Below are 24,832 nucleotides of genomic sequence, written 5' to 3'. Positions count from 1 at the left end.
TTACTGGTGGTATAACTAGAAGCAGATCACAGCTTAGGTGTCACAAATTACTATGCTTTGGCTGATGTAAAAAACCTCAAAACACGTAGCTAGACAAGGCTTAGTTTTCAGTCTCCTCATCCTGCACAAAGCTGTACAGAAATAAAACGTTCAACTACACTTACAGCACTGAGATCTTGCATGCAAGTGTAAGCAAACCTCCAAGGCTGACAGTCACAGAATCACAGAATCACTAGGTTGGAAAAGACCTTGAAGATCATCAAGTCTAAGTATACCTGCCCTCTACTAAACCATGTCCCTAAGCACCTCATCTCCCCGTCTTTTAAACACATCCAGGGTCAGTGACTCAACCACCTCCCTGGGCAGCCTGTTCCAATGTCCAATAACCCTTTCAGGGAAGAACTTTTTCCTAGTGTCTAATCTGAACCTGCCCTGGAGCAGCTTGAGGCCATTTCCCCTTGTCCTATCTCCTGTTGCTTGGGTGAGGAGATCAACATCCACCTCTCTACAACCTCCTTTCAGGTAATTGTAGATGGTGATAAGGTCTCACCTCAGCCTCCTCATCTCCAGGCTAAACAACCCCAGTTCCCTCAGCTGCTCCTCGTAAGGTTTGCTCTCCAGCCCCTTCACCAGCCTGGCTGCCCTTCTCCAGACACACTCCAGGACCTCAATGTAGTGAGGGGCCCAAAGCTGAACACAGCACTCGAGGTGTGGCCTCACCAGTGCTGAGTACAGGGGCACAGTCACTTCCCTGGACCTGCTGGCCACACTGTTTCTGATATATAAGCCAAGATGCCATTAGCCTTCTTGGCCACCTGGGCACACTCCTGGCTCATATTCATGTCCCTAAGTACCTCATCCAATCTTCCATTAAACACCCCAAGGGACAGTGACTCCACCACCTCCCTCAGGGTGTTTAAGTAAAGGTTGCATGAGGGATGTTATAAACCTGAGGATACTGTTGGAAGCAAGTAAAGGTCTGCACATCTTTAAATCTGGCCACGTATACAAATAAGAAGGTTAGAAAAACAGTGTGTCACCACTTCATACCTGAAACCATAGTTAGACAGCAGAGAACATTAAAACAAACAACAGTGACAAAAGGCTACTCTATCTGAGGTAAGAAAAGTAAGGAGAGGGAGGAAAGAGAGGAGAAAACCACCAAAAGATACTTTATGGGAGAGCACTCACCAGCAATGCAACCATGAGCCCTCCTGAACTTGGGAGATTGTACACTCAGAAACTGAGTCTTCAGAAGCAAAAAAATCCCCCCCCCCCCCCCCAAACCACCAAAAAACACTTTCTCTACTCACATAAGCTTGAATACTTTCTAAATGTTGTCTTTCATATAGGAACACCTGGCACTAAAGAACCTGGCAGCCTCTTTGAAAAGCTTGTTCCTTTGCCTCTCAAATTCAACAACATAAAGGTAAAGATTAGAAATGCTTTAAAAAAATGCTGTCTTCATCAAATGAGTTTATAAAAAAAAAAAGAAAAGCCAAACCAGTAACTGCTGTCTCATAAATACATATAACAAAATAAATTCACACACTTAAAATGCTAAGTGAAATGAGACTTCAAAACAAAGCTATAAAAATTACTCCCTTAATACCACCCTTTTAATGAGAATGTACCCATTTTTTCAAAGTCCTAAAAATTATTAGACCCCTTCCTTATAAATAATCTAATTGAATTGAATAATGCAGAGTGAGAGTCTATAAATGCAAACATGTAAGTGCTGCTGAACACAATCAGAACCACACACACCTGTGAGTCACAGGGTCCTGTATGGCTGAGTACGGTTCCCGTTTGCATCGAGGGAAGCCTGGTGAGCAGGGAGCTCTGACATCCAGCCCTTGCAGATGGGGAGCTCTGACATCCAGCCCTGGCAGCTGGGAAGCTCCGACATCCAGCCCTGGCAGCTGGGGAGCTCTGACATCTCGCCCTCACAACCAGTCTAGTTTGTCATCACCAGCTACGGATGGTCACTGGCACGCTTAGATGCTTCAGAGTTGCTGTATGACCTACTGTTCGTGCCTACATCTCACCTGAATCTGGGCTGAAATGACTTACCAGAAACTGCTCAAACACTGCAGCTCCTTAATTCCCCAGGTATGTATCATTCTGATAGCCAAGAGTTAGTGTGACACCCTCCATGAACAGAGGGTGCTGCTGAAAGATTACGTTGAGGGCACAGAGAAACACAGGAGGTTCCCTGTCAGTGAGGTCCCTCATTTAGGATAAAACTTCTCTGTTACAGATACCAACACTGTTTGATTTTTTTAAAATAAAGTTTTATTACAAGGAAAGGGAAATATCAACTGTACAGAAATACCATCAAGCAAAATGCCTGCCAAACCAGTACCACGTACTAAAGTTGCTATGGATGCCCTGAGGCAGAGCAGCGCAGCTATTTCAAAGTGGCACTGGAAATACATGGTTCAAGGTACATTGCAAAAGTGTTCCAAAACCTGCTCACCCTTGGCTGGTGTTCAGCGTGGTGCTGGTGTGGAAACTGCCCTTAGCAAAGCTCTAACGCTGTGTTCCCAAGAAGAACCTGGCCCAAGCCTGTGTGAGTCAAGCCATTCAGAAGTAAATTTTGCAATATCTCTTAAATCATGGAAGGCAGTGAAGCATTTCAGGTGCTCTTACAAGGCAGTTTGACCACATTGACCTTCATTTCTGGACTGTTTTCTTTCTACCTTCATAGTCTCATAATTTCTTTTTTTCTCTTCCATTGGTTGTAAATGCCACCCTATGGCTTGGTTTAGTTAGCCTGGTTCCCTATGGAAATCAGATTTCCAGGATCAGGTGGTGTATGTGTCTGTAGTAGCCCTTTAATATTGACCATGGAGATCTCGGGTATGATGAGCTCTCCATGTATTTGAACTCTCTGTGTATTTGGTAACTCCAGGGGAAGGCCAAAGGTTTTCTTCTATTGGCCAAATCAGTCAAATGAAGCAGCCTGCATGTAGCTATCAAAATATTTGGCAGAACAAAGGCTTTATGAGAAAGGATGGGAATTTTATAGGATACACAGTGAGAACAGAAAATAACGGTATAATTTAATCTTTAAAAGCCTACAAAGACCATAGAAAACCAAGTTCCCACAGCGTTTTCTGTAGCCACAGGACTTAAGATATACAGCTTTGTGAGCAAGCCAAATTTGTATCAGCAGCTATATTTAAGCTAATGAGATTTTCATTATCAAGCTTTACTGTTTTCCACAATAAGAGGGCCTGTTGCTGGAATCTGAAAGGCTTCAGCAGTCGTGCTGGGCTGGCCATCTCTGCACAATGCTCAGTAAAGGTGCTGTGTAGTGTCTGTGTGCCCAAAAGGAAGAAGAAAGTGGTGTATACAAATAAACTAGCCCAACAGAGTTGGAGCCAGCTAAGGGCTCCTATTTTATTTTGCCCACATTGCAACTGGTGTCAGGTCAATGCTGAGGAGAGTGCTGGTGATGGGTGTGTAAACTTCACTGAGCAGCAGGGCAGTGATGGCTTAACATGAGTCCCTGGCGGCTCCAACCACATCCATCCCTGCACCACTTCTCATTCCAGTTCCAACAGCAGTTTCAAACAGAGAAATGGATTTCCTCTGCATTCAGCAGGGTAGCAAGGAATCCCACCTTCCTTAATCCAGCTTCTGGAACTTTTGAGTGGTGGTTGAGGGAAGAAACTGCTACTTTTAAACATGGGATTTAATGAAAGTATCACCAGGACCTTTCTCCTGTAACTCAGTAACCCTTCTCTCACAGGCTAACCAGAATTATTTGCACTGTTACGGCTACTGCAGACAAAAGAGGTCTCCAAGCTGAACCAGTAGCTGTAATTAACACATGAGCATACGTCAATATGTAATTGACTTCCCAGGGAATTCAGTGCAGCCACACAACCGAGCAGCTCTGACAAGCTTTTGGCATCCAGGCAGCAGCCAGTCCTGCCAGAAACTGGAACAGGGAGAGACCAAGAAAACCAGTTTCTTCTGCAAGGATCTTTCTGCAATCATCTTCCCTGGGTACTGGGTTACATCCATGCCCACACAACCTGTGCATGCTGCTTAGAGATCAGGGATTTCGGTGAGCAACAGTGCTGCAGAACTTCAAAGCATTTCCTCCTGCTCTTGGCCAGCCAGTGATTATTTATTGAGGCCTGAACAAGGGGACAGCAGGCGTAAGTATGATGGATACAGGCTGCAGTTATCAGGAGAATAGACACCGTGTTGGAGCACAGCGCCTCAGCAGAAACAGGTGCCCTAGACAGGAATTGCACACACACCTTCGCAGGCAGCCTGGGAAGGACTCAGGGCAGGATTGTTTTACCCATGTGAGCAATGAAATGGTTAACTGTACAGAGGGAACAGCTCTTCTTCACAGAGCAGGCTAATAACTGCATTTGTTTCTCTGGCAGTGGTAAGTGTAGGCCCTCAGTGACCCCTGCCCTCAGTGACCCCTGCCCTCAGAAGTACAGAAGGTGACTACCTCAGGAAGTTAGAGAGCCCGGCCAGACGAACCCGATGTTTCGCATGGGTGGGAGGGCCACACAGTTCCCATTCTGATACAAACCATAAGGTGGCAGTGCTTTGAAACATTACCTCCAAATACTTCCCCTCACACTTTCTGTACTCTACAAGAAGGCAGAGAGTTCCCACTGAGATCATGTGAGTAACATCATCCGACAGCAATCTCAGCGATACAGTGAGGGTTAACATCCCTGGCATATATACTTCACATGTATTATTCACTTCTAAATTACTAAGTTTTGTTCTGAAAAACAAAACATCTCAGGTACTTTGAGCCCCACACCTCCTACTTCAAAATCTATGTGTGTGTGTGCACCCCCACACACACACCTTGCTTTATACCTACTGTTCTCTGGCATGTCATACCATAAAGATTCTGCTCTCTGTGCCACATTAACAGCCAACAAAGGCTCCACTCAGAAGTGATTTTCTTTCACATCTAATGTGCAGGACAAGAGTGGCAGAGAGTTTGGAAAAGCAGGCTTTGCAAGCAGAGCCACAGGGAGTGAATGGCGCTTACGGTAAAGTGAGCTGCAGAGATTCCCTGTGACTGTTGATTTGCTGTTGTGAAACAACAGTGTAGGGCAGACACCATTTTAAACAACCAGCAAAAGGGACCTACAGCCAGGTGAAAGAAGGAAGGAGCTGATGACAATCTGAGAGAGAATAGCACAAGACTGCCTCTTGACAAACCTCAGATGCAAGGGTTAGGACCCGACTGAGCAGTATCTGCCAAGTAGCCTGTGCACAGGCAGAACATGAGATACTGGTTGTGTGTCAGTGTACAGTGCTGGTTATTCATAGCAGGAGGAAAAGAAATGGGTCAGAAGACAAATGCTCACCAACTGAAGAACCTTCTGCAGGGCTGTCGTGTAGAAGCCCAACTGATCTGAAAACAGCAAGGCCACAAGTTCAGGTCCCCCTTCATCTTCTGTATCCAGCTGGTCTCCTGCACTGCAAAGAACTCCTTGGTTTTCAGACAGCCCTTTACTATGAAAATACAAGGTCCTGAACCACTGTTATTTTTGCAGTCTCTACCACAATGCACAGCTTGCCCACCTCCTGCTACCACATGCTATGCTGGAGAACACATTACAGCACAACTACCTGAGCTTAGCCTTAGACTTTTTCTTTCTTACAGGTACTTTTGACCTAGCATTACATCCCAGCAGTGACCTTGCACTGGCATCCTTTTAACCAATGGCTTCAAGTGTTCAAAAAGCCAGCAAGATGATGGACAGGCCACAAACCTCTTTCCAAGCACACTGTGTGGTCGAATAATGAAGCAGTGTCAGCTACAGACTTAACTTCAGGATGTACAATTGCAAATTAACTGACCCACTCTGCATCTCAACATACAAACAACATCCACCCATTCATCCATGCATCCATGTGTTCAGATTCATCTGTTTGTCTGCCCATGGAGCAGTCTGGCCGAATGCAAAGTAGTCAAGTAAAACACTGGGAGACCAGAACAGTCCACCCATATAAAGATGATGGTGTCCTCATTTGCTTTAAACTTACTGGTATTTCAAGCAGGAGAAAATGCAAATTCAAACCAGGAATGCAAACACAGATCTCTGCAGTGTATTTGAATTGATCCCTACCACTCTGGTGAGGCAACGTGAAGCTTACTTCCACTGGAGGTCTCTGAAAAGCCCTTCATGCATTTAAAAACCAAAAGGCAGTGATAGTGGGAGGCAGGGGGATGAAGGAGCTTGTGAACATCAGCATGCAGAGTTAATAAGATTCTATCAGTAAGACTCATATGATGAGTTTTAGTCTTTTTTTTCCCCTGGTTTGAGCATACAAGATTGCCATCATTTCAAATATCACCATAGGAGCAATAATTAATTCAAGTGAAGTGGGATTTACTCTAAATGAGCAAGAAAAATATTCCAAAACATTCTGAGCTCCAAAGCTTATATAAAAGGAAAGGATTTCCCTTTAAAATACAACTTGCAGAGAAAATTAAGCCAACTAATTTTTTTTTTGAGTCAGCAAATACACCGTGTAAAAATGACACATTGGCTTTTTCTGAGAAGCAGGCTATCAAATTCTCCTTTTCTGCCCCTAATAACAGGAAAGTGAAGATTACTAGCAGAAGTGAGAAGCACTTGGACCTGCTTGGCTCTTATGGATCTTTTCAAGTTGGAGTTTTCAATTGCCGTTACTGAACTGGAGCCCAAACATTAAATACTATTAGACTCTTAGAATCTGATACAGAAGCACTTCAATTATCCAAGCTTTGTGTTATACCAGATGAGGTCATGATTCTTAATGCTTATCATATTCAATATTCCTGTCATTTTCTGAAAGCCTGATTATCAAAATTATCCTTTGTCCCTTGTGGCGCATGGATAATGGAGGTTTATACATTCCATGCAAAACAGGTTTTGTACCTCGTTAAACAGACCCATCTGTATTTCCACAATGTCATTCCCAAACATAATCTGTGCAGTTTATATGCTCGTGACAGGACAGTGTGATTATGCTAACCATAAGGTAAATGGGGCTTTAGGTCTGAAACTGCTAGAAACCCACAAATCAAGTGGCAGGGCTCCAGCTTTGGAAGCAGATTGATGTTCTGTGCTCCGAACAGGCGTGCAAAGTGGCACCATTTGTTACCTTATTCAAGCTGTTCAGCTGAACAGCGTTTTACTCATGTCTAATGTACACTGGCACTGATCATCAGCTGATTTTAGGAAGAGTGAGAGTCCAGAAGGCAAATCATACGCAGCTCTGTTTGGTTTAAACTAGTACTAGAAAACTGTGACATGCAGATGCCAATTCTTGGCCTGTTGTAGGAAAGGGCGACACTTAAGAGAGCGAGCTCAGCATCTGAGTTCACACACCCCTTTCTTATATACCTGCTACGAACTACACAGAACTCCTCAGAATGAGTTAATGCCCGTGTGTTTATCTCAAACAATGCTACAAGGCATAAAGACTCACTAATCAGCACTACCAGTATCTGCCTGGCATTGTTAAAAGGGGATGCAAAACCCACAAGACACACAATCAAAGTCTAGGGGGAAACGAACACTACACTGATCAATTAGTCCATCTTCTTGGGAATATCCTAGGGAGGTTCCCAACTGCCAAAGAATCACAGGAGGCTGGTTCCCAGGTAGCAAGATGTCCCACCAACTAACAGAAAAATGATCAAAATATGGCATTAGCAAAAATTGGGACATTAGCTTCTGCTCTGTTTTCAGGAAGACAAGTTTATGGGTGATGAATGAATCTAATCCAGCTCTTAGATTAGATTGGTTCACTCTTTCATCACTGATTATCTGAAAAAGCATCCTAACAGCCTAAGATAGCTGTACACAAAGCCCTAACCACAGGGCAACACCATACGAGGGTGCTGGCTCCGAGGGGGCTTTTGGGCAAGGAGTGAGATTCAGTGAAAGGAGAGGGGCAGGAAAACATCTGGTACCCACCTCAGCCCAGTGACTGCAGAAAAGACAGAGCAATGCTGAGAACCAAAGAGGACAAGAGCAGCCATGAGGGAACAAGGAGAAGCCACACAGCAGTGACACAGCACAAGACAGGGAGCAGGACTGAGGCCAGTCAGAGCTGCCAGGGCAGGAGCAGGCACTCTGAGAGGAGGCAGCACTGGTGGATGGATCCAAAGAGGACAGCGGTGCGACCCAGTGTGGGAGGCAGCATTTGTGGGAGAACCTCCTTGAAAGGAGGGCAGAAAATAAAGAGGTCATCATGAGGTAACTCAAGGTACAGAAAAAAAAAAGGTGCTTACAGTTTCTGAAATGATGTTACTGAGGGCAAATGAACTGAAACAGCCTTTCTCTGAACAAGTCACTGTGTCAGGCTGTAGAACTCGGAGTACGTGGGCTGCAAGGGGCATTGGAATCAGCAGGGATACAGCTGGTGATTTTTATGCCATTTAAAATGTCTCAGAAGGGCTGCTTCACGGATATTTCAGTATGCAGAAACTTAATTTGATCAGAAACATAATTATCTGTGTCCTACTTCTTTGCCATACCTCAGCATTTGTTTTACAAGATATTACTTCCAATGCAGCTCTAGATTTATGCTCTCTCTCATTATATATATGAGTCTTGAATGATGTTCAGTGACCACTGACCAGAAAATATTAGTGCTACCTATAATGCAAATACATTACAAGGTTTTGGAATCTGTAATACTGAAATGGGTTTTCATTTTTACCTTAGGTTTTTATTCATGAAAGATCCTCAAAAAAAAACCCCAAAAAATCATACAGCTAGAATCAGCTTACAGGCTTCACTTGAAAAATTTAGTCCATCATACTGATTTATACTTGTGGTGGTTTGACCCTGACTAGAGGCCAGATGCCCACCAAAATCACTCTGTCACTCAAGGCATGTCCAGCCTTGAGCCAGCTGGTGTTTGCTCTGCTGGGCCTGCAGAGAGCTTCTAGCTGCTTCTTGCAGAAGCCACTTCGGCAGCCCCCCACCCCCCCCACACACACCCCAGAACCCCACCACGCAAAACTACAACACGGCTCTGTAGTGATTAATGTACTTCCACACGTGCTGCTTTTTGAACCATGAACCCACCTCTGGGAAGGCAGTCTCAGCTAAGGGTGTCTACTTTGAGTTCAGCTCTTTGCAGGATTAAGCCCCACGTAGCCCGAAGTAGTAAGTCTGCCATACAGAGGAGGTCAGAGTCGAGTAATTCTCTAAGTGAGACTGCAGATCGTATCTCATGCAGCAGGTTGCCAAGGAGCTGCTAGGATCAGAGAACAAATACAGATGGGAGGAGGTGGATGCAGCAAGGGTGGAACTATGCCGAAAAGGCTGTGGCTACAACAGGATGACAACAGTACAAGCAGACAAAGCCCAAGATCTACAGAGCCCAGCCAAGGATGTTCCAGCAAAACTCTGATGCCCACCAATGCCTTAGCTGAGTTTCGCGACCACAGGTCTGTGGGGCATCCTCAGCCCTGATCCACCTCCTTCAGCTGCTCTCTCTTCTCCCATCTGCTGTCTAGTGACCCAAGCATCACTCCTCACATATTCTGGAGGTGCTCTCCCTTAGCCTCTCCTCCATCCTTCTTTTCAACTGAGGTATGGGGAAGGAGCAATCACAAGAGTAAAGTCTGAAATTGCAAAAGAAGCTTTAATCTTAAACCCTATTAGGATGAGAACACTTTGTAACTCAGTATCACAGAATCACAGAATCATAGGGGTTGGAAGGGACCTCCAGAGACCATTGAGTCCAACCCCCCTGCCAAAGCAGCTCCCTAAGAAATATCACTCAGACAGGCGTCCAGGCGGGTCTTGAATATCTCCAGAGAAGGAGACTCCACCACCTCCCTGGGCAGCCTGTCCCAGGGCTCTGTCACCCTCACTGTGAAAAAAAGTTCTTCTGCATATTCCCCAATAACAAATACAAAAACCTGACAGCTCTTCCCTGCAGAATCACTCAGCTATTCCAAAGCTGTGCTGGCTTCCCAAACGCTGGTTTAGTTTAAAGAAATCTTTATTCAAGAGAGCACTGATACATGTGCCTACACAAAGTGTATGACAAGGCAGTGTCCTGGAAAGAAAAATTCTAGTTGTCTTGGTTAAGACAGTCCTAAGACACGACTTGTTTTCCCCTTGGCTTCTTGGGTGAGCATTACAGAAGGAAATTTTCTCTCTTGCCCTGTCATGTACCATAGGGATAGAACATATCTGCGTCACTTCATAGGGGTGTCGTGGGGATTCGTTAATGCTTATATGCACTGTGAAGATGACATGTCCTAAGAGCATTAAGGTCCATCTAGGCAATAGGTTTTTAATGCACACTTACCCTGTGGTGAGTACCTCTTCCCTTCCACCAGCCCATAATAGCTGTTTGCCACAATCTGTCCTGTGGAACAGCCAAAGCCAAACCCTGTATAGGCCTGGGGGACTGAACCAAGCACCCAGATGAGTAAAGTTAACAATGCTGATCTCAGGCACAGCAGAAATTTTGAGAACAAATACACTTTCAAAATCCCTACAGCTACAGTGCCAAGGAATAAATGGTGCTTACGAAATCAAAATGGGCTCCAGAAGCAAGGAACAAATGAACTGATTGTTATTTAGCTTGGAGAAAGTATTACTTTTTCCTCATTTGATTCAATGCCATGCTTCCCTCTGATTTAGTGATTTCTGTCTTTCATTTCTAAATTATATTCTGTCCAAATTTAGTTACCATAGAGAACAGTAAACGCAGCCTGAACACCTGGGCACTTGTTACAGGCAGGCTATTCTGGAGGTGGCAGTTCAGCACACCAGAACCAGCAATTAAAAACCGCCTCCAGCACGCTCGGCTTTGCTAAGACTCATGACAGTGCTTTGTTCATAAGGCAGCTCCTCTTCCTCTCTCCTTTCCTGCTCTACAGAATCACAGACTGCTTTGGGTTGGAAGGAACCTCAAAACCCATGTAGTTCCAACCTCCCTGCCACAGGCAGGGACACCCTCTGCTAGACCAGGTTGCCCAAAGCCCCATCCAGCCTGGCCTTGGACACTGCCAGGGAGGGGGCAACCACAGCTTCTCTGGGCAGCCTGGGCCGGTGCCCCACCACCCTCATGGGTTCCCCAGGCTGAACAACCCCAACTCTCTCAATCTGTCTCCATACCAGAGGTGCTCCAGCCCTCTGATCATCTTCATGGCCCTCCTCTGGACTTACTCAAACAGGTTTATGTCTGTCTTGTACTGTGGACCCCAGAGCTGGATGCAGCACTCCAGGTGGGGTCTCACCAGAGGAGAGCAGAGAGGCAGAATCACCTCCCTCAACCTGCTGGTCACATTTCTTCTGATGCAGCCCAGGACACAGTTGGCTTTCTGGGCTACAAGAGCACACTGCCAGCTCATGTTGAGGTTTACATCATCCAACACCCCCAAGTCCTTCTCCGTGGCATTGCTTTCAATCTATTCCCCTCCCAGCTTACAGTTGTGCTTGGGAACATGCTGATCGATGTGCAGGACCTTGTACTTGGCCCTGTTGAACTTCATGCAGTTCACATGTGCCCACCTCCCTAGCCTGGTAAGGTCCCTCTGGGTGGCATCCCTTCCCTCCAGCACGTCAACTGCACCACACAGCTTGGTGTCATTGGCAAACTTGCTGAGAGTGCACTCAATCCCACTGTCCATGTTGCCAGCAAAGATGTTAAACAGCACCGGTCACAATACTGAGCCCTGAGGAACACTACTCATCACTGATCTCCACTTGGTCCATACACAGTCCCTGTCCCTGAAGCTGGAAATAGTAACTGTTCAGTTGACTGTCTGCCCTGCTCAGGTAAAGATGATCATTTCTCCTCTGTCCCTGTGGTCTGACAGTGACCCACATTCTCAATTAAATTCACCAGGGAACCACAACTGAGAAACCAGAGCAGGCGGCACAGACTCCAGCAATTTCAAGCAACCAGCTCTCGAGGTCATATGAGGTGAGGCACAGCTCAGAGGGTCTAGGAAAGGAACGCCATAGCTCATCTGTAATTCAACGTCAAGCAGTGCTAAAGTAGGTGAGGAGGTGTACTGGTACTGCCCCCAGCCCACCTGGAGGTCACCACCATTGTGTATGGAGAAGGTTCAGCCCTGTGGTGGCCAACCAGGGCTCCTGCAGGAAGCCATCCCCCCTCTGGGCAGAGGCAGGCAGCAAGTGGCACAGCCTGTGTGCTCTCACACTTGCACTGCTGAAGAACGGGGCTCAGGAAAAATAATAAAAAAAAGAGACTTTTAGGCAGCTGTGAGGAATTTCAAAGCTTTAAAGAACTGGCAGAGAGAATGTGACCACTTGTAAGTCTGACTACTCCTTTGCCCTAGGAGACTTTATATGAATTCTGTGATTCTAGGAAGGTATCTGCCTTTCTTTAATGAAAACATTCTGTCACCACCTGTCAGGAATAAATTCAGGCAAAGAAAACAAGACAATATTGAACTAGAAGGCAGGATCTTGCAAAACATCAGAGCTGATTCATCCCTTCCCATCCCTTCCCCCCCGCCCCCCCCATCCTACTCTGGGCACCATGCCGAGAATACATTAACTTAACCTGCCTGTGGATTTACATGAGATTACTATCCATTGCCACTGATTCAAAATCCCTTTATTCTCCACCATTGCCATATTTCCCTAAGAGATGTACAGAATAAAAGTAACTTCATCTTTTTCTTGAATCATTCCATTTTCTGTAGAGTCTGGCAGCAGAGGTGCCAAGTACAGAAGTCTTGACTGCTCACTCCCACCTCTAGAACTGGTATGCCAGGCTATTAGGATACAAAGCTGCTCTTTTTCTTCCAAAATGTGTGAATTACCAGAGTATTATGCCTCTAGATACACATTCTTGCTTGTTAAAGCTGTGCTCCTCCTTTTTAGGCTCTGAAAACAGTAGTGAAAAGATGTCACCTGTTGTAGGGTTAAGTTAAAAAAAACCCTTCTTGGATTAAAAAAACCTCCTTAGGATCACACATTAAAAGGAGGGACGATAACTGTCAGGAAACTGATGTCTATTATAGCCCCAAAGCCAGGGAATTTTTTGTTCTGCACACCTTCAACTCACTCCACATAGTTTTTGCAAAAACAGCACTCGGGTTTCCAGCCTAGAAAGCTCTCTGGTTACACTCCTCTCCAGCAATTTAAAAAAAAAAAATTAAAATTCAAACTTTATTCATGTAATATAACACCTACCACCCTGCAGAAGGGCCTTTGTCCTGCTCCCTCCCGTCCTGACATTCAGGTACGTTCTGTGCTCAGCTGCTTTCCCATATGCCAGGTGCTCTGCAAGCCACAAAAGCCCAGTTTGTCCAGACCAGTAGCTGACCTGGCAGCAGTGAAGCGGAGGTGAAAGCAGCCTTCTCTGAAAAAAGCTCTTCTTTGTGTTGCAAACTGGTTTGGAAAAGAACCAACTCTGTCTACCTGTGCTTTCCCACGGCCTGAAAAAGCATCCTCAGCTGCTCAGGCGGGCAGGGAACGGCAGGAGATGGGAACAGGTCGGTCTGGCACACAGCAGAAGGAGAAAGGCCTCTGAGGCCGGATGCAACTTCTCGGCTGCAAGGGCTGAGTGAGCGCCGTTAGGCCTTTGCTGAGAGTGGATGCAAATAGAAGCAGCTTAGAAAAGTTGTTTTAATTCCTTCCTACTGAAGATCTGAGGGAATTTGTTTGCTGAGATGGCGGCACGAGTCTGTATAACCAGCCCGGCTTTCACCAACATAAACCAGACCGGAGCAGAACTGCCCTGCAATCCAAGTCTCAGGCAGACCCAAACAGCCTGAATCTGTGGTGAAAAGCACTGGAAGGAGTATCTCTTCAGGCTTCCTTCACACATCCAAGAGCAAGGAAAAGGACCAGAGTGTCCCTTTCCTTCTGTGCCAGCCAATACGTATCATACACCCATTTGCATTCATTAGCTCAAGTAGGCCAGTACCAAAGGACTGCCGCTGGGGAGAGTGTCCTTTTTAAACAGTTAATGGAGTTTTAATTAATTGTGTTACCCAAAAATGCATCTTGACAAAAAGCAAGATAATTGAAATGCATTAAGAGGCTTGTTTATTCATCTGCCCTGGAATAAGCTGAAAAAGGCAAGAAGACAAAGAAAACACGGAACAGAACAATTTTTAGAGCATCTGAAAAGGATGGAGAACTACTGGGAGATCTGCAAATTCAGTAACTGGTGTGAATAATTCTGGGCAAGCAAATGTCCAAGATGAATAATAATAATACTACTAATTAAAAAAACAAACAAACAAACAAACAAAAACCCCAAACCAGATCTAAATGCTAACTTATTTACCAAAGCCGATTTTTTAATATATATATTTATTTATACATATGTTTTTATACATATATATAGGAATCAAACTAGAAAGCATTAATATTGCTGGTAGAAAAAAAATTCTTTCTGGAAAAGCTTTTGACTTCTAATTGAGAATAAAGAGCTTTAAGCCATTTTTTCAACTAGAGGTTAGTTTTTCAGGGAAAAAATCCATTTTTTCAGCAGAAATTTATTTTCTATGGGTGATGTTTGTTGGTTGGGGTTTTTTTTTTAATCAAACCCTTATTTTTTATTAAGAACAGCTTTGACAAAAATAATATGGGCCAGTGAAGCATTTCCTTTTATAATGGCTTCTGGCATTCAAGGCCAGGCTTGACTACATTAAATACAAGAACTTAAGATCAATTGTTCAGAAGCAGGAAACCAGTGACCAAAGAGTCAGTGTTCTCATTTTATGGGTTCTAAAGCCACATGAGATCTGTCAGGGCACACGCAGGTGTTGTAGTAGGGCAGAAAAGGTGACCCCCCTAGACATTTTTCACCTTGCAACTGGAGACTATCAAAGATATTTCTGAAAGTCCTTCTTACTCTTTGGCAAAAGAAAAGGTTTCTTCAGACAGGCTGTAGCAGAAAAAGGTCAGTCATCAACTTTGCCTAAAAAAGCACCCATCAGACCAGCAGCCCAGTGAAAACAGTTTAGTTACCTGTTTAACCAAGCCCAACACCCAAGCCGCCGGGCCTCAAGCCCTGTTTCAGGAAAGGCATCAGCATACCAAGGACTGATTACAGGTTGCTGTCTCTTACCCTCTGAAGATGGAAATTACTCCTCAGGTAGCAAAGGAGGAGGTACACTGAATGCTTGGAGCTTTTTGCAAACCATCGCTGAGACTTCAGAAAACGGTGCACACACCAGAAATGAGTCCAGAAAAGAGTTTCCAGCTGAAAATCTATCAATATAATTTTGCAGAGGCTAAAAGTTCACAATAATCTGCTGGTCTGACACTCTTGGGATGTTTGGCCTGGAAGCCCCACCACAAAGCAGTCATGTTAATACATCAGTGAGTTGGATATTATAACTTAAGGAGACCTCAGTCATCATCAAACTACACAGAACCTAATATCAAGCCATCTGGTTGGTCCAGGAAACACCCAGATTTGCCCAATCTCACCTGAATTATTTGGAAGAGAAGTGTCACTGTCTGGTAATGGACAGTCTGTGCTGGACAGACAGACCAGCCACATCCTCACCCAAGCAGGACTTGCTGCTTCTCTCAGAGGAAACGGGACCATAGAGACCAGAACACAAACCATCGATGCCAGTTCCTAAATGTACCTCTGCTACCTGGTACAGTATCTGACTGGAGAAATCCATTTTTGCATTAATTGCTACCTACCTTAGGAAAGGCTGTCAGGAAAAAATAGTCACCCATGGCTTTCTTACCAGAAATTTACACCAAGGTGACCCTATTAAGTGCATTTATTTGGCCACTTGGTCCAGCACAGCCATACCCCAAATAATGAAAACAAAAAGCCCTTTGGAAATCACAGTTTTATCCCTGGGCAGATTTCTAAACAAACTTTCTTAAATGAGGCAAAATTTCCCTCCTATCCCTCAACCAAAAAAAAATTAATAGACACAACTGTCATTTTTTCCCCCATGTCTGTTTGCAGATCTTTTTCACATATATTTTTTAAAGTTAAGATTTTATTGTCTTCTCAGAGGGACAATATTCCAGCAGTGGAGAACATAGAAAAGATATTAACTGCCCTTTTTTGTGTCTTTGTGCTAAAATCTGCCTTTTCCCCAGCTCAGAACATGAGGACAGGGGAATGTTGGACCTGGAGTGGACAGCCTGTTGAGAAATGTGCAACCAGCCACTCTGACCTACCAGCATGCTGAATCGCAAACACAAGAAATTACTTTAAAAAAATCCTTCTGTTTTTTAGTTCAATGAAGCCAACACCCCTAAGAGGTCTTAATCTTCCTCCATGTATTTTCCCACTGCTTCAGTCTTATGCTATGGATGCATTCTGAGTCGATGCAGACTCATAAAGCATTTCTCTGCTGACCTGCTTAATCAACAGTGTGACTCTTACAGGCTCAATATCTCATGAGGAACCACAGGAGAAAACAAAGCTTGGTTCAGTGGTGCTGGACTGTAAGGATCATACTGGCTTACAGTAAATCCATGCCTGTCTCTTGGCTGAAGCAGTGGCCGACAGCAGATGCCTCAGGAAGACTCTAACAACCAGAATAATCATGTAATGCTGCTCCCCAAAATAAGTTCCAACTGCTGGGGGGTCTGCAGGCCAAGGCCAGGAGTGTTAATTTTGTACTCAGGAACCTCTGAAATATTCCTCCTGAATTTACCTGCCTATTTTTTGAAGCCATGGAAACCCATGCCCCCCACAATCCCCATAGGCAAGGAGCAGCACAGCTAAACAAGGAGCACATCTTTCTGCTCTGAACCTGGAGCCTGACAGATTCATCTGAAGTTCTTCTCCTGACAGCAGTCACCCCCTAATTCTTCCTCCCTGTGCAGTTTAGACCTTGCTCTCCTCTCTGCTTCCCAACAGAGGTGACAGATAAGAATATGACCAGTAAGACAGCTGAAAGTACATCAGACATTTCAATCTCATTTTCCCAGAGCAGAACTGGTGATGGGAAAGGTGAACTCTTTAGCAAACAGGAGTGCTTGAGGTAAAGGCAGGAAATCCTTTTATTACCAAGGCTGATGTCCCACCAAAATCCTCATTCGCACATCATGTAATCTTTCAGGTATCTAAATGCCTCCAGGGACCTACATTCACTAAAGATCCACTAAGACGCACTTAACACCCCCCTCCCAGTCACAACCTGCCCAAGCTCTTGCAGAAATCAGCTACCTGTATGTCCTGCTTCTCCCAAAGGCCAGAGACCCCCTATTCAAGCCCCTGACTGAGCTGTGTTTGGAGCAAGGCTTTACTCAGTGCTCCCTCGTGCCAGCGTGGCCCATGCCTTAACCAGTTCAATTGCTTGCACGTTAGCTCAGATAAACCTAATGCTTAAGTGGTCTGTTGTCATGGATTTAACTGGTAACACGTTCTATATTCAACCAAAATAGTAGAGCCTCTAAACCAGCTGAATAAGGAAAATCTCTTCATTACCTCAACCCTGAAATGTAGTCTGTGACTGACACTGATATATTCTATCTGAAGACAATCTCCGAGCAACTAAAACCACCAGAAGGGCACTTTTTCCCCCCAGCAGATCTGGGGTGCCATGTTAGAATGAAATCTCACCCATTAGCCCAAACTGTCCAAGTATGGGTAGTTTTGCCCACCGGGTTGTGAAGACCAGACAACAAGACCTTGGTTAAGAATCACTTTCATTCTGCTCAGATGTCTGGTGAATAAAATCTATGGCAAGGTGCCTCACTGATCTGTACCTGCCAAGGTACACATGTCCCTCCTAACTACCTTGTGAATTAAATATATATATTCCCAAGCAAGGCTGTTCCCTTCCCCTCCTATAAGAGTAGCTACTGATTACTGTTAGAGCAAAAAACCACCTAAGAAGGTTAAATGGTATAATAAAAACAGGAGTACTACACAATTTCACCTTTCTTACACGTTTTATTTAGCCCAGCCTGGATTTTCAGTATATTCTACCCATAGTAATTTCTTCTTTTTCTTGTACCTAAATACTAATTTCTTGTTGACGTGTTTGATTTCCATTAATTTCCAAGTGTGGGTACGTCTTGCCTGAAGAAATAACTCCAGCAGAATTTGACATGCAAATTTGTTTTCTCTAGTGAAAATTAGATGGATACACAGAGCTAATATTAAAAAAAGATAATAAAAGCAGGCACAAATGAGAATTTATATCTAATATGTTCTTCAGTGATCTGGTGAAGGACTGTCTAGGATGAGCAAATTAGCTCCTAATGTGGTCAATTAAGACAGGTAGGTCACCTGGCAAGAGAAGCTGAGAGAGAAACAAGTCTGAAGAGACAAGGATGCTGAGGCTTGGAGAGAACTGGCTTTCCATCTGTTGCCTGGAAATGTAGTCTCTCCTGCCTTAACTGTTACTGCTTTCCTGCAATGTCTAATAGACAGCTTGTCTCTATTAACTGCAATGCCAATCTATTTCATTTGAACAACTGAGAAGGGGGAGGTATGTAAAAATGGAGGGAAAAAACCCTCAGGGATTTTCTTCCTGCTTACATTTGCTTTAGTATTTTCTTACTAATAAGGAACAGTGAAAAGTGTGGGGCATACAGAAAAAGAAAGAAAAGGAAAAAAAAAAAAAGAAGAAGAAAAGAAAAAAAGAATCAGGTATTTCCATTCACCAGGAATGAAATCAACTGGACCAACCTCAGCTGACATTATCTTTACATCCAGCTGCAGCACCTAGATACTATGCAATGGTGTTCTTAACGATGTGTATTCATTCAGACAATAAAGTACTTGGAAATGCCTGTGTCATATTTAATTATTTTGAACAGCTTGAAGAGGGAGGAAAAGCAGTGAGGGCCAGGAAACTCTGTATATACAGCTGTCACGTTTCTCAAGTCTGAAAGGAGAGCATGTAGAGACAACAGAGGGGAGCACACTCTCTGGAAGGATGAAACTCCTGTAAAGCATCTCAAATAGGGCATTAGGATAACGAGGAAACCTCAACCTCACTAGCACTTGGAGGATTTTAGAAAGCACTCCCTTTGTGAAGAACATGCTGGACATACACAGCTGGACAGGGCAGGAGGAGGGGAAGGGTGGCAGGAAGGGAGGTCTAAACTGATCCCTAGCAAGAGCACTCTCTAAGAGCAGCTGGGTTAGGCTCCAGGATCAGTGGGGAGCCCTGGAAGCAGCCAGGCTAGCAGTGTCTCACTACTGCCCATGCTTCCCCATGGTGGTCTCTTCCCTTTACCATACAGCTCTCATGCATACAGCGCCAGACCTCACTTTGCCTGAGCTGCTCTCCTTTCCTCCATGGACCACAGCAGGGACCTGAGGAACACAGGGAGGGGCATCTGACAAAGATGTGCCCCTGCACCAGTGAGCAGAAGTGCAGAGGAGGTTGCACAGGGCATCGCTGTGTCACTCATGAAGCCGCAGGGCTGCCAGCGCCGGCGTTACGACTGCTGACCTTAGGTCACCGCCGCCTGAAGGGCTGCACCGTGTTTCAGTGATTGACACACACACAGTCACAGAATCACAAGGTTGGAAAAGGCCTTTAAGATCATCGAGTCCAACCGTTCCTGTCCTACGCTAAACCATATCCCTAAGCACCTCATCCACCCTTTAAACACACGGAGCAGTCAGGCTCCTCAGAGAGATCAGCTTGCCTGAGGAGCCAAGGGCTCAGCTCAGGGAAAGCCACCCCTCCCCACAACCCAGCCACAGCTCCACCAGGATACTAACATGGCACTGATTTCACCCAGCCTCACAGGTACGTTTTCTCCATGTCAGAGCTGAAATCCAGTACAGCCCAAAAAAGAAAGGGCAAGGACACTATTTCACCTGCCTCTGGCAACAAACCCCAGGTTTTTACTATGATTCTGAGACATCTGAAACAAGTCCTCTACTTATTGTTCCTTTATGAGGGTAGATGGCACTGGAAAACTTGATCCCAGTGCAACGCGTGGATTTAACACTGAGCTGTTGACCCATACTAAGCCCTGTGCAAGCATTTCAGCTTTCTATTTCAGTGGCCCTGTCCTCTACAGCTTAATTTATCTTTGAAGCAATCAATGAAACATCACAGCATTTAGGGGCAGCGAAGTTAGAGTTAGGATTCCTCTTTTTGGCCATAAAATCATGTGACAAGTGAACAACAGAAAAACAGAGGTTGCTCCCCGTTTTATCTTCCCATCCTGACAGATGTCAAAGTGAAAAGGGAATGCTAAGTCGCAAACGGCAGAAAACCCTCTGGAACAGCAGAGAATGAAGAGGAGACAAAGCAACTGACACTGAGGTTTCATACTCCAGCCTAGAGAGCCATGGGCATGAGATTGATTTTAACTGTTGGTTGCCCATATGACTACTGTTTTTGCAAGACATGTTAAGGACTTGATCCATGAACCCAGTAAGAAAGGTTCTCCAATGGGATGCCTGAAGCAGGATCTGAGCACTCATGATCCAAAGTGAGGGTTGCAACTGTGCTTCTCTTTATTTCTCCTTTCGCCTAAAAGGAGATTCCCTGTCTCAGGTGGTTCTTCCTGCAGCATTACTTAGCCCTCATGTGTTAACTAAGAATTAGGAGAGCACAATTTTTACCATTTTTAAACTAAATTTAGCTTGATTTAACTTCTCCTGGCACCCCTCTAGCTCTGGTGTACAGCAGAGGAATTTAGCTTGGGTAGCCCATAATTCACACAGAGGTAAGTCTACAATGGACAGTTTATGAAGGTGCAGCACAGAACAGGCTGCCAGCGTAGACCAGTCCTCAAGCTCCTATTCAACCCTTGGGCAGTCTCACAACTGGGTATGAAAATGAAATAAGTCTCAAATACCTCACACCCACAATCCCCAAGGTCAATGTGACCTTTAATAAACCTTTCATTTCAAATCTTGCCCATGTCTGCACTCCCCCTCCTTGTAAGCAAAGGAGTATGATGGGTAGCAGAAGGTAAAATTCAAATGAAGCATTTGTTCCACTTTATCCACAATGCAAGGACAGAATTAATCAGCTTTCCCCTACCCAGCCTGTCCAAACTGCATAACAACTACATAATAATTAACACCAACAGTATAAAATACTGTTCCTGCACTATTTGTAAAAAGTGATTAGTAATGTTGGGCTTTAGGAGCCTGGCTAAGGGAAGGCTTTCTCTCCAGAACAAAGGGAAATCCTAAATCATCTTGATTGTTCTTCGTCACTCAGGCGCTGACAGATGAGGTGCAGCCATCAGAGCCCAGATCCACAGCTCGGAAGTGCCGAAGAGGACCCAGAGTTCCAAGCACCTCACTTACCACGCAGCGAGGGTAGAGATTTCCCAGGTCTTTTATCACAAAACTTCGAGGGATGTCTTTAGGTACTGGAGCTGTCAGAGCTACTGCACACTTAGGTCTAAAGCTATAACAACAAAACTTGGGAAGACAACACCAAATGAGGGCAAGACGGGAACAGCAGCGGGACAGGAAGCCTGAGCAGTTACGTGATTGACTCTTTGATAACGCTCCTTCTACACAAGCACCTTCCCTCTTACGGTTCGTTTCCAGCAATGACGGGGAGCAGCCCGGGTCCCCCTAAAAGCAAAGCTTGCCATGCAGAGAGAGTGCTGGTAATCGTGACAGGAGCTGGGAGCTCTACACACACACCCTCTTGTGATAGGGATTCCTACTATAAGACCGATTTGGGCCCCAAAGTGGGGTCTGGTGCTGCTGTATCGCCACCCCCCCACCCCTCCCCAACCCCCCCGGTTCAGACCTCCGGGTTGTTTTCCCAAAGCTTTTAGCAGCACCTTTAACCGGCCAGGAGCGTCTCGCATTCGCCTTCACGCCAAACAAACAGCGCCGCTGCCCAGCGCGCCAACGAAGAGCTGCTCCGTCCGCCGGAGCCTCCCCCTGCCCCAGGTGTGACGGAGAAACCACCGTCCTGCTGCCGCGCAAGGAACAATAGAGCGGCGGGCAGGCGAGCCACGGGGCCGCCAGTTCCCTCTCCGCGGCCGCGGCTCCCACAGGCAGCCCCGGGAGGCTCCAGGCACTCGGCGCTCACCCCGCGCCGGCCGGGTTCGCAGCAAAGCGGCGGGCTGGGGGGGAGGGGGGCGGGTAGGGGGAGACCCCGCACCCCCGGCTCCTCCGCGCCCCGCGCTGCCCGAAAAGGCGCGTGCTGCCAGCTGCAGGCATCCATGGCAACTCCGGCCGGAAAACCGCCCGCTCGGGGAGCCGCCCGCCGCGGAGCGCAAAGTAGTTTGCCCGCCCGTGCCCGCCCGCTGCCCCGCCGCCGCCGCACCATGGACAGCGCCCGGCGGGCTCCCGGCGACCCCCCCGCCGCCGCCGCCCTGACCGGCGCAAGCGACCCCCGCGGGGGCCGCTCCCGGCGCCGCGGCGCCCCCTGGCGGGGCCCCGGCGGACACGCAGCTAACCGCGACCTCCCCCACCCCTCTTCACACACCCCACTCCCGCGCCTCGACTCCCGGTCGCGGCCCCGCGCTCCCGGCCCCCGCTCCGGCGGGGCAGCGGCGGAGTCCTTACCTTCCGCAGCATGCTGTGCAGGCAGCGCCGGGGGTTCCCCGCCACCGCGCCGCGCTCTCCCGCCCCTCACGGCGGGGCCATGCGGGGTGGGGGGTGAGGGAGGCGCGCAGAGCGGCTGAGGCGGCCGCCCCGGGGCTCACACCCCGGCCCGCTCCGGCGGCGCGGTGCCCAGAGCCCGCGGGCGCAGCGGCCCTCCGTGCGCGCCGCCCGCCCGCCTGCCCACACTGAGCGGCGGCGCGACGGCTGCCGCCCGCCACGAGGCAGCGCGGCCGCGAGGGGGGCCGGGCCCACCCGCCCCCGCCGCCCGGCCCCTTCCCCCGGCCGCGGGCAGGGAAGCGACCGCAGCCCCCGCCCGCACCGCTGCCCGGGGGAGGGTCGGCGGACTAAGGCGGGCGCCTGGCTCTGGAGGGTTCCGCTGGCACGCTGCGTGGGGTTACACAGCGCTTTGGGGAGCCGCGGCAGCACCCCACAGGAAGCAGGGCGCGGGGGTGCCTCCCCCGCTTGGTAGGCTCAGGAGGGAGACCCCAGGCTGGATGGCTTCATCCCTCCGGCCAGATCTGGGCCGTGGGAAGCCCCTTGGACCACGCTGGTCTGGTGCTTAAACACTCTGTACGTGGTCTCAGCACTCCGGTTCCCCATAAGGAAGCCAGGCTCACCCAAAGCAAATTACACCTATTCCAGGAGCAATTTACTCTTTCTGCAAGCTGTAGTACGCCGTCAGAGCTACAAGCTGTTCTCAAGTTAAAATAGAATCCGGTCTCAGAAGGTATTTAGCGCTAATTATAACGTACTTTCTATATTAACATTAAATGCAAGAACCCGGGGCTCCTGCTGTCCCGTGTGTGGAGGTGAATCATCGCCTGGCGTGTTACATCTGCACACGTGCGCCCCACAGCTGAGCCTGTGCGCCCAGCGGCCCCACCTGGATGATGGAGCAGCAGTTGTGCCGTGTCCCTGGGGGACAGGACCCCACGTTTCAGGTATTGAAAGATGTGGCTTATCTCAGGGCAACCTGTTATCTCCAGTTTTCCTTGTCTCCTGATACATTCTCGAGTAACTTTCCATAAAACATCAGTCCTGTGAGCATAGAGTGACCCGCAGTAAATTCATTTCCAGCAAGCCAGTTAGTGAGTAAAAAACAGATTAGAAGTCAGAGCAAACTGTTCCTTCATCTACATTTGGAAAGAGTTTGACAGGAGCAGTTTAGCTGAAGTGACTGAGTACTAGCTGGCAGCTTAACGCAGAGTTCATAACCTTATGTCATGGAGAGCAGGCAGGGACACCACAGTACCTGGCCATCGACCCTCGGCCATCGTGTTTGCGATGCTGCCCAGAGATGCTGCTGGTTTTGATCTCGTGGTGCAAGGTCTATTACTCAGTGCAGCGCTGCATTAAGGTGCTAGAATGGCAGGGAGTCACTCGAGTGGAACCTGTGTGACTAGTAGGGTTTTTTCTGTTGGTTAACCAGTGGCTGTTAGGTTGTCAGTGACAGCTACTGGGCTCTGATTTCCTGGGCTCCTATTAGCATGTTAATTCGTGTCTCATGACGCTGGTTGTTACTTCTCCCTCAGGTCTGATTATACAGGCTTCAGTCGTGCCTCTATTCACTTGCTCTGGTTGCCTTTTCTCTTTCTTCTTTCCCCAGAAAATGAAGAGCTCCTGATTTTGTCAAGATTTCTGCAGTATAGGTATGATCTGATGTTTTCATAGTCACTGCAGATGACTATTCACAGAAATAGGTGGCACTTCTAAGAATACTCCTGGCTACAGCCATTGACTCGTTCTGTCCACTGCCCAGCATAAAATGCTGCAGGACACAACCCCTCTAAACCCATCCCCTGTCACTCCTGGTCATGACAGGCTCTCAAACTGCTTTCCTTTCTTCTGGACATTTCTGACTGAGGTGCATCCCTCCTTCTTGCATGGGGGTTGACTGTGTAAGCTTGATACAACTACTAGTTTACCTGTAAGGACGAGGGATAATCAAGAGGAATAAAATCATCAGCAGTAATCCTGGGCCGTGGGCGTTTGGGTGTCGGGTTTGTTTCTCTGTAGTTACACTCACAAAAAGATGTGCTCTGGGATCACTTCTTTTCTGAGTAGGATTAAAAGAGAGTTGGAACCCTAAGATTCAAGTATTGCAGTGCTTAATTTAGAGGTATGGGGTTCTTACAGTACCCCAAACCTCATACTTGGTACCATGGCTTTTTACGCATTAGGAGAGTTCAAACCCTTGGCACAGGTTTCACAGCAATCTTCCCTTCCAGATGAGCCAGAAACTGTCTGAAGTCAGCAACCAAACATGGCTTTTCATAGAGCAGCCTCCACAGGATCTCTAATGACAGGGTGTTGAAAACCTGACTTCCTATCTTAAGGCCAA

The 24,832-nt window shown here is 46.9% G+C and overlaps 1 protein-coding gene across 1 annotated transcript in view; it reads right to left on the bottom strand.

Annotated features, from left to right (window-relative positions):
* The window catches only part of TMCC3 (transmembrane and coiled-coil domain family 3), a 141,695-nt gene extending 119,222 nt beyond the window's left edge, over positions 1-22,473 (bottom strand). Inside the window, exon 1 of the mRNA XM_084269541.1 lies at positions 22,453-22,473. Within this exon, the coding sequence (XP_084125667.1) occupies positions 22,453-22,464 (12 nt within the window). The 5' untranslated portion in view covers positions 22,465-22,473. The remainder of the gene's footprint in view (positions 1-22,452) is intronic.
* Positions 22,474-24,832: the final 2,359 nt, after the last annotated feature.

The sequence above is a fragment of the Gallinula chloropus genome, assembly GCF_964237585.1.
Source record: "Gallinula chloropus genome assembly, chromosome: 1".
NCBI classification, from domain to species: domain Eukaryota; kingdom Metazoa; phylum Chordata; class Aves; order Gruiformes; family Rallidae; genus Gallinula; species Gallinula chloropus.
Note: the sequence above shows the minus strand (reverse complement) of the source record. Positions and strands in the feature narration are given on the sequence as shown.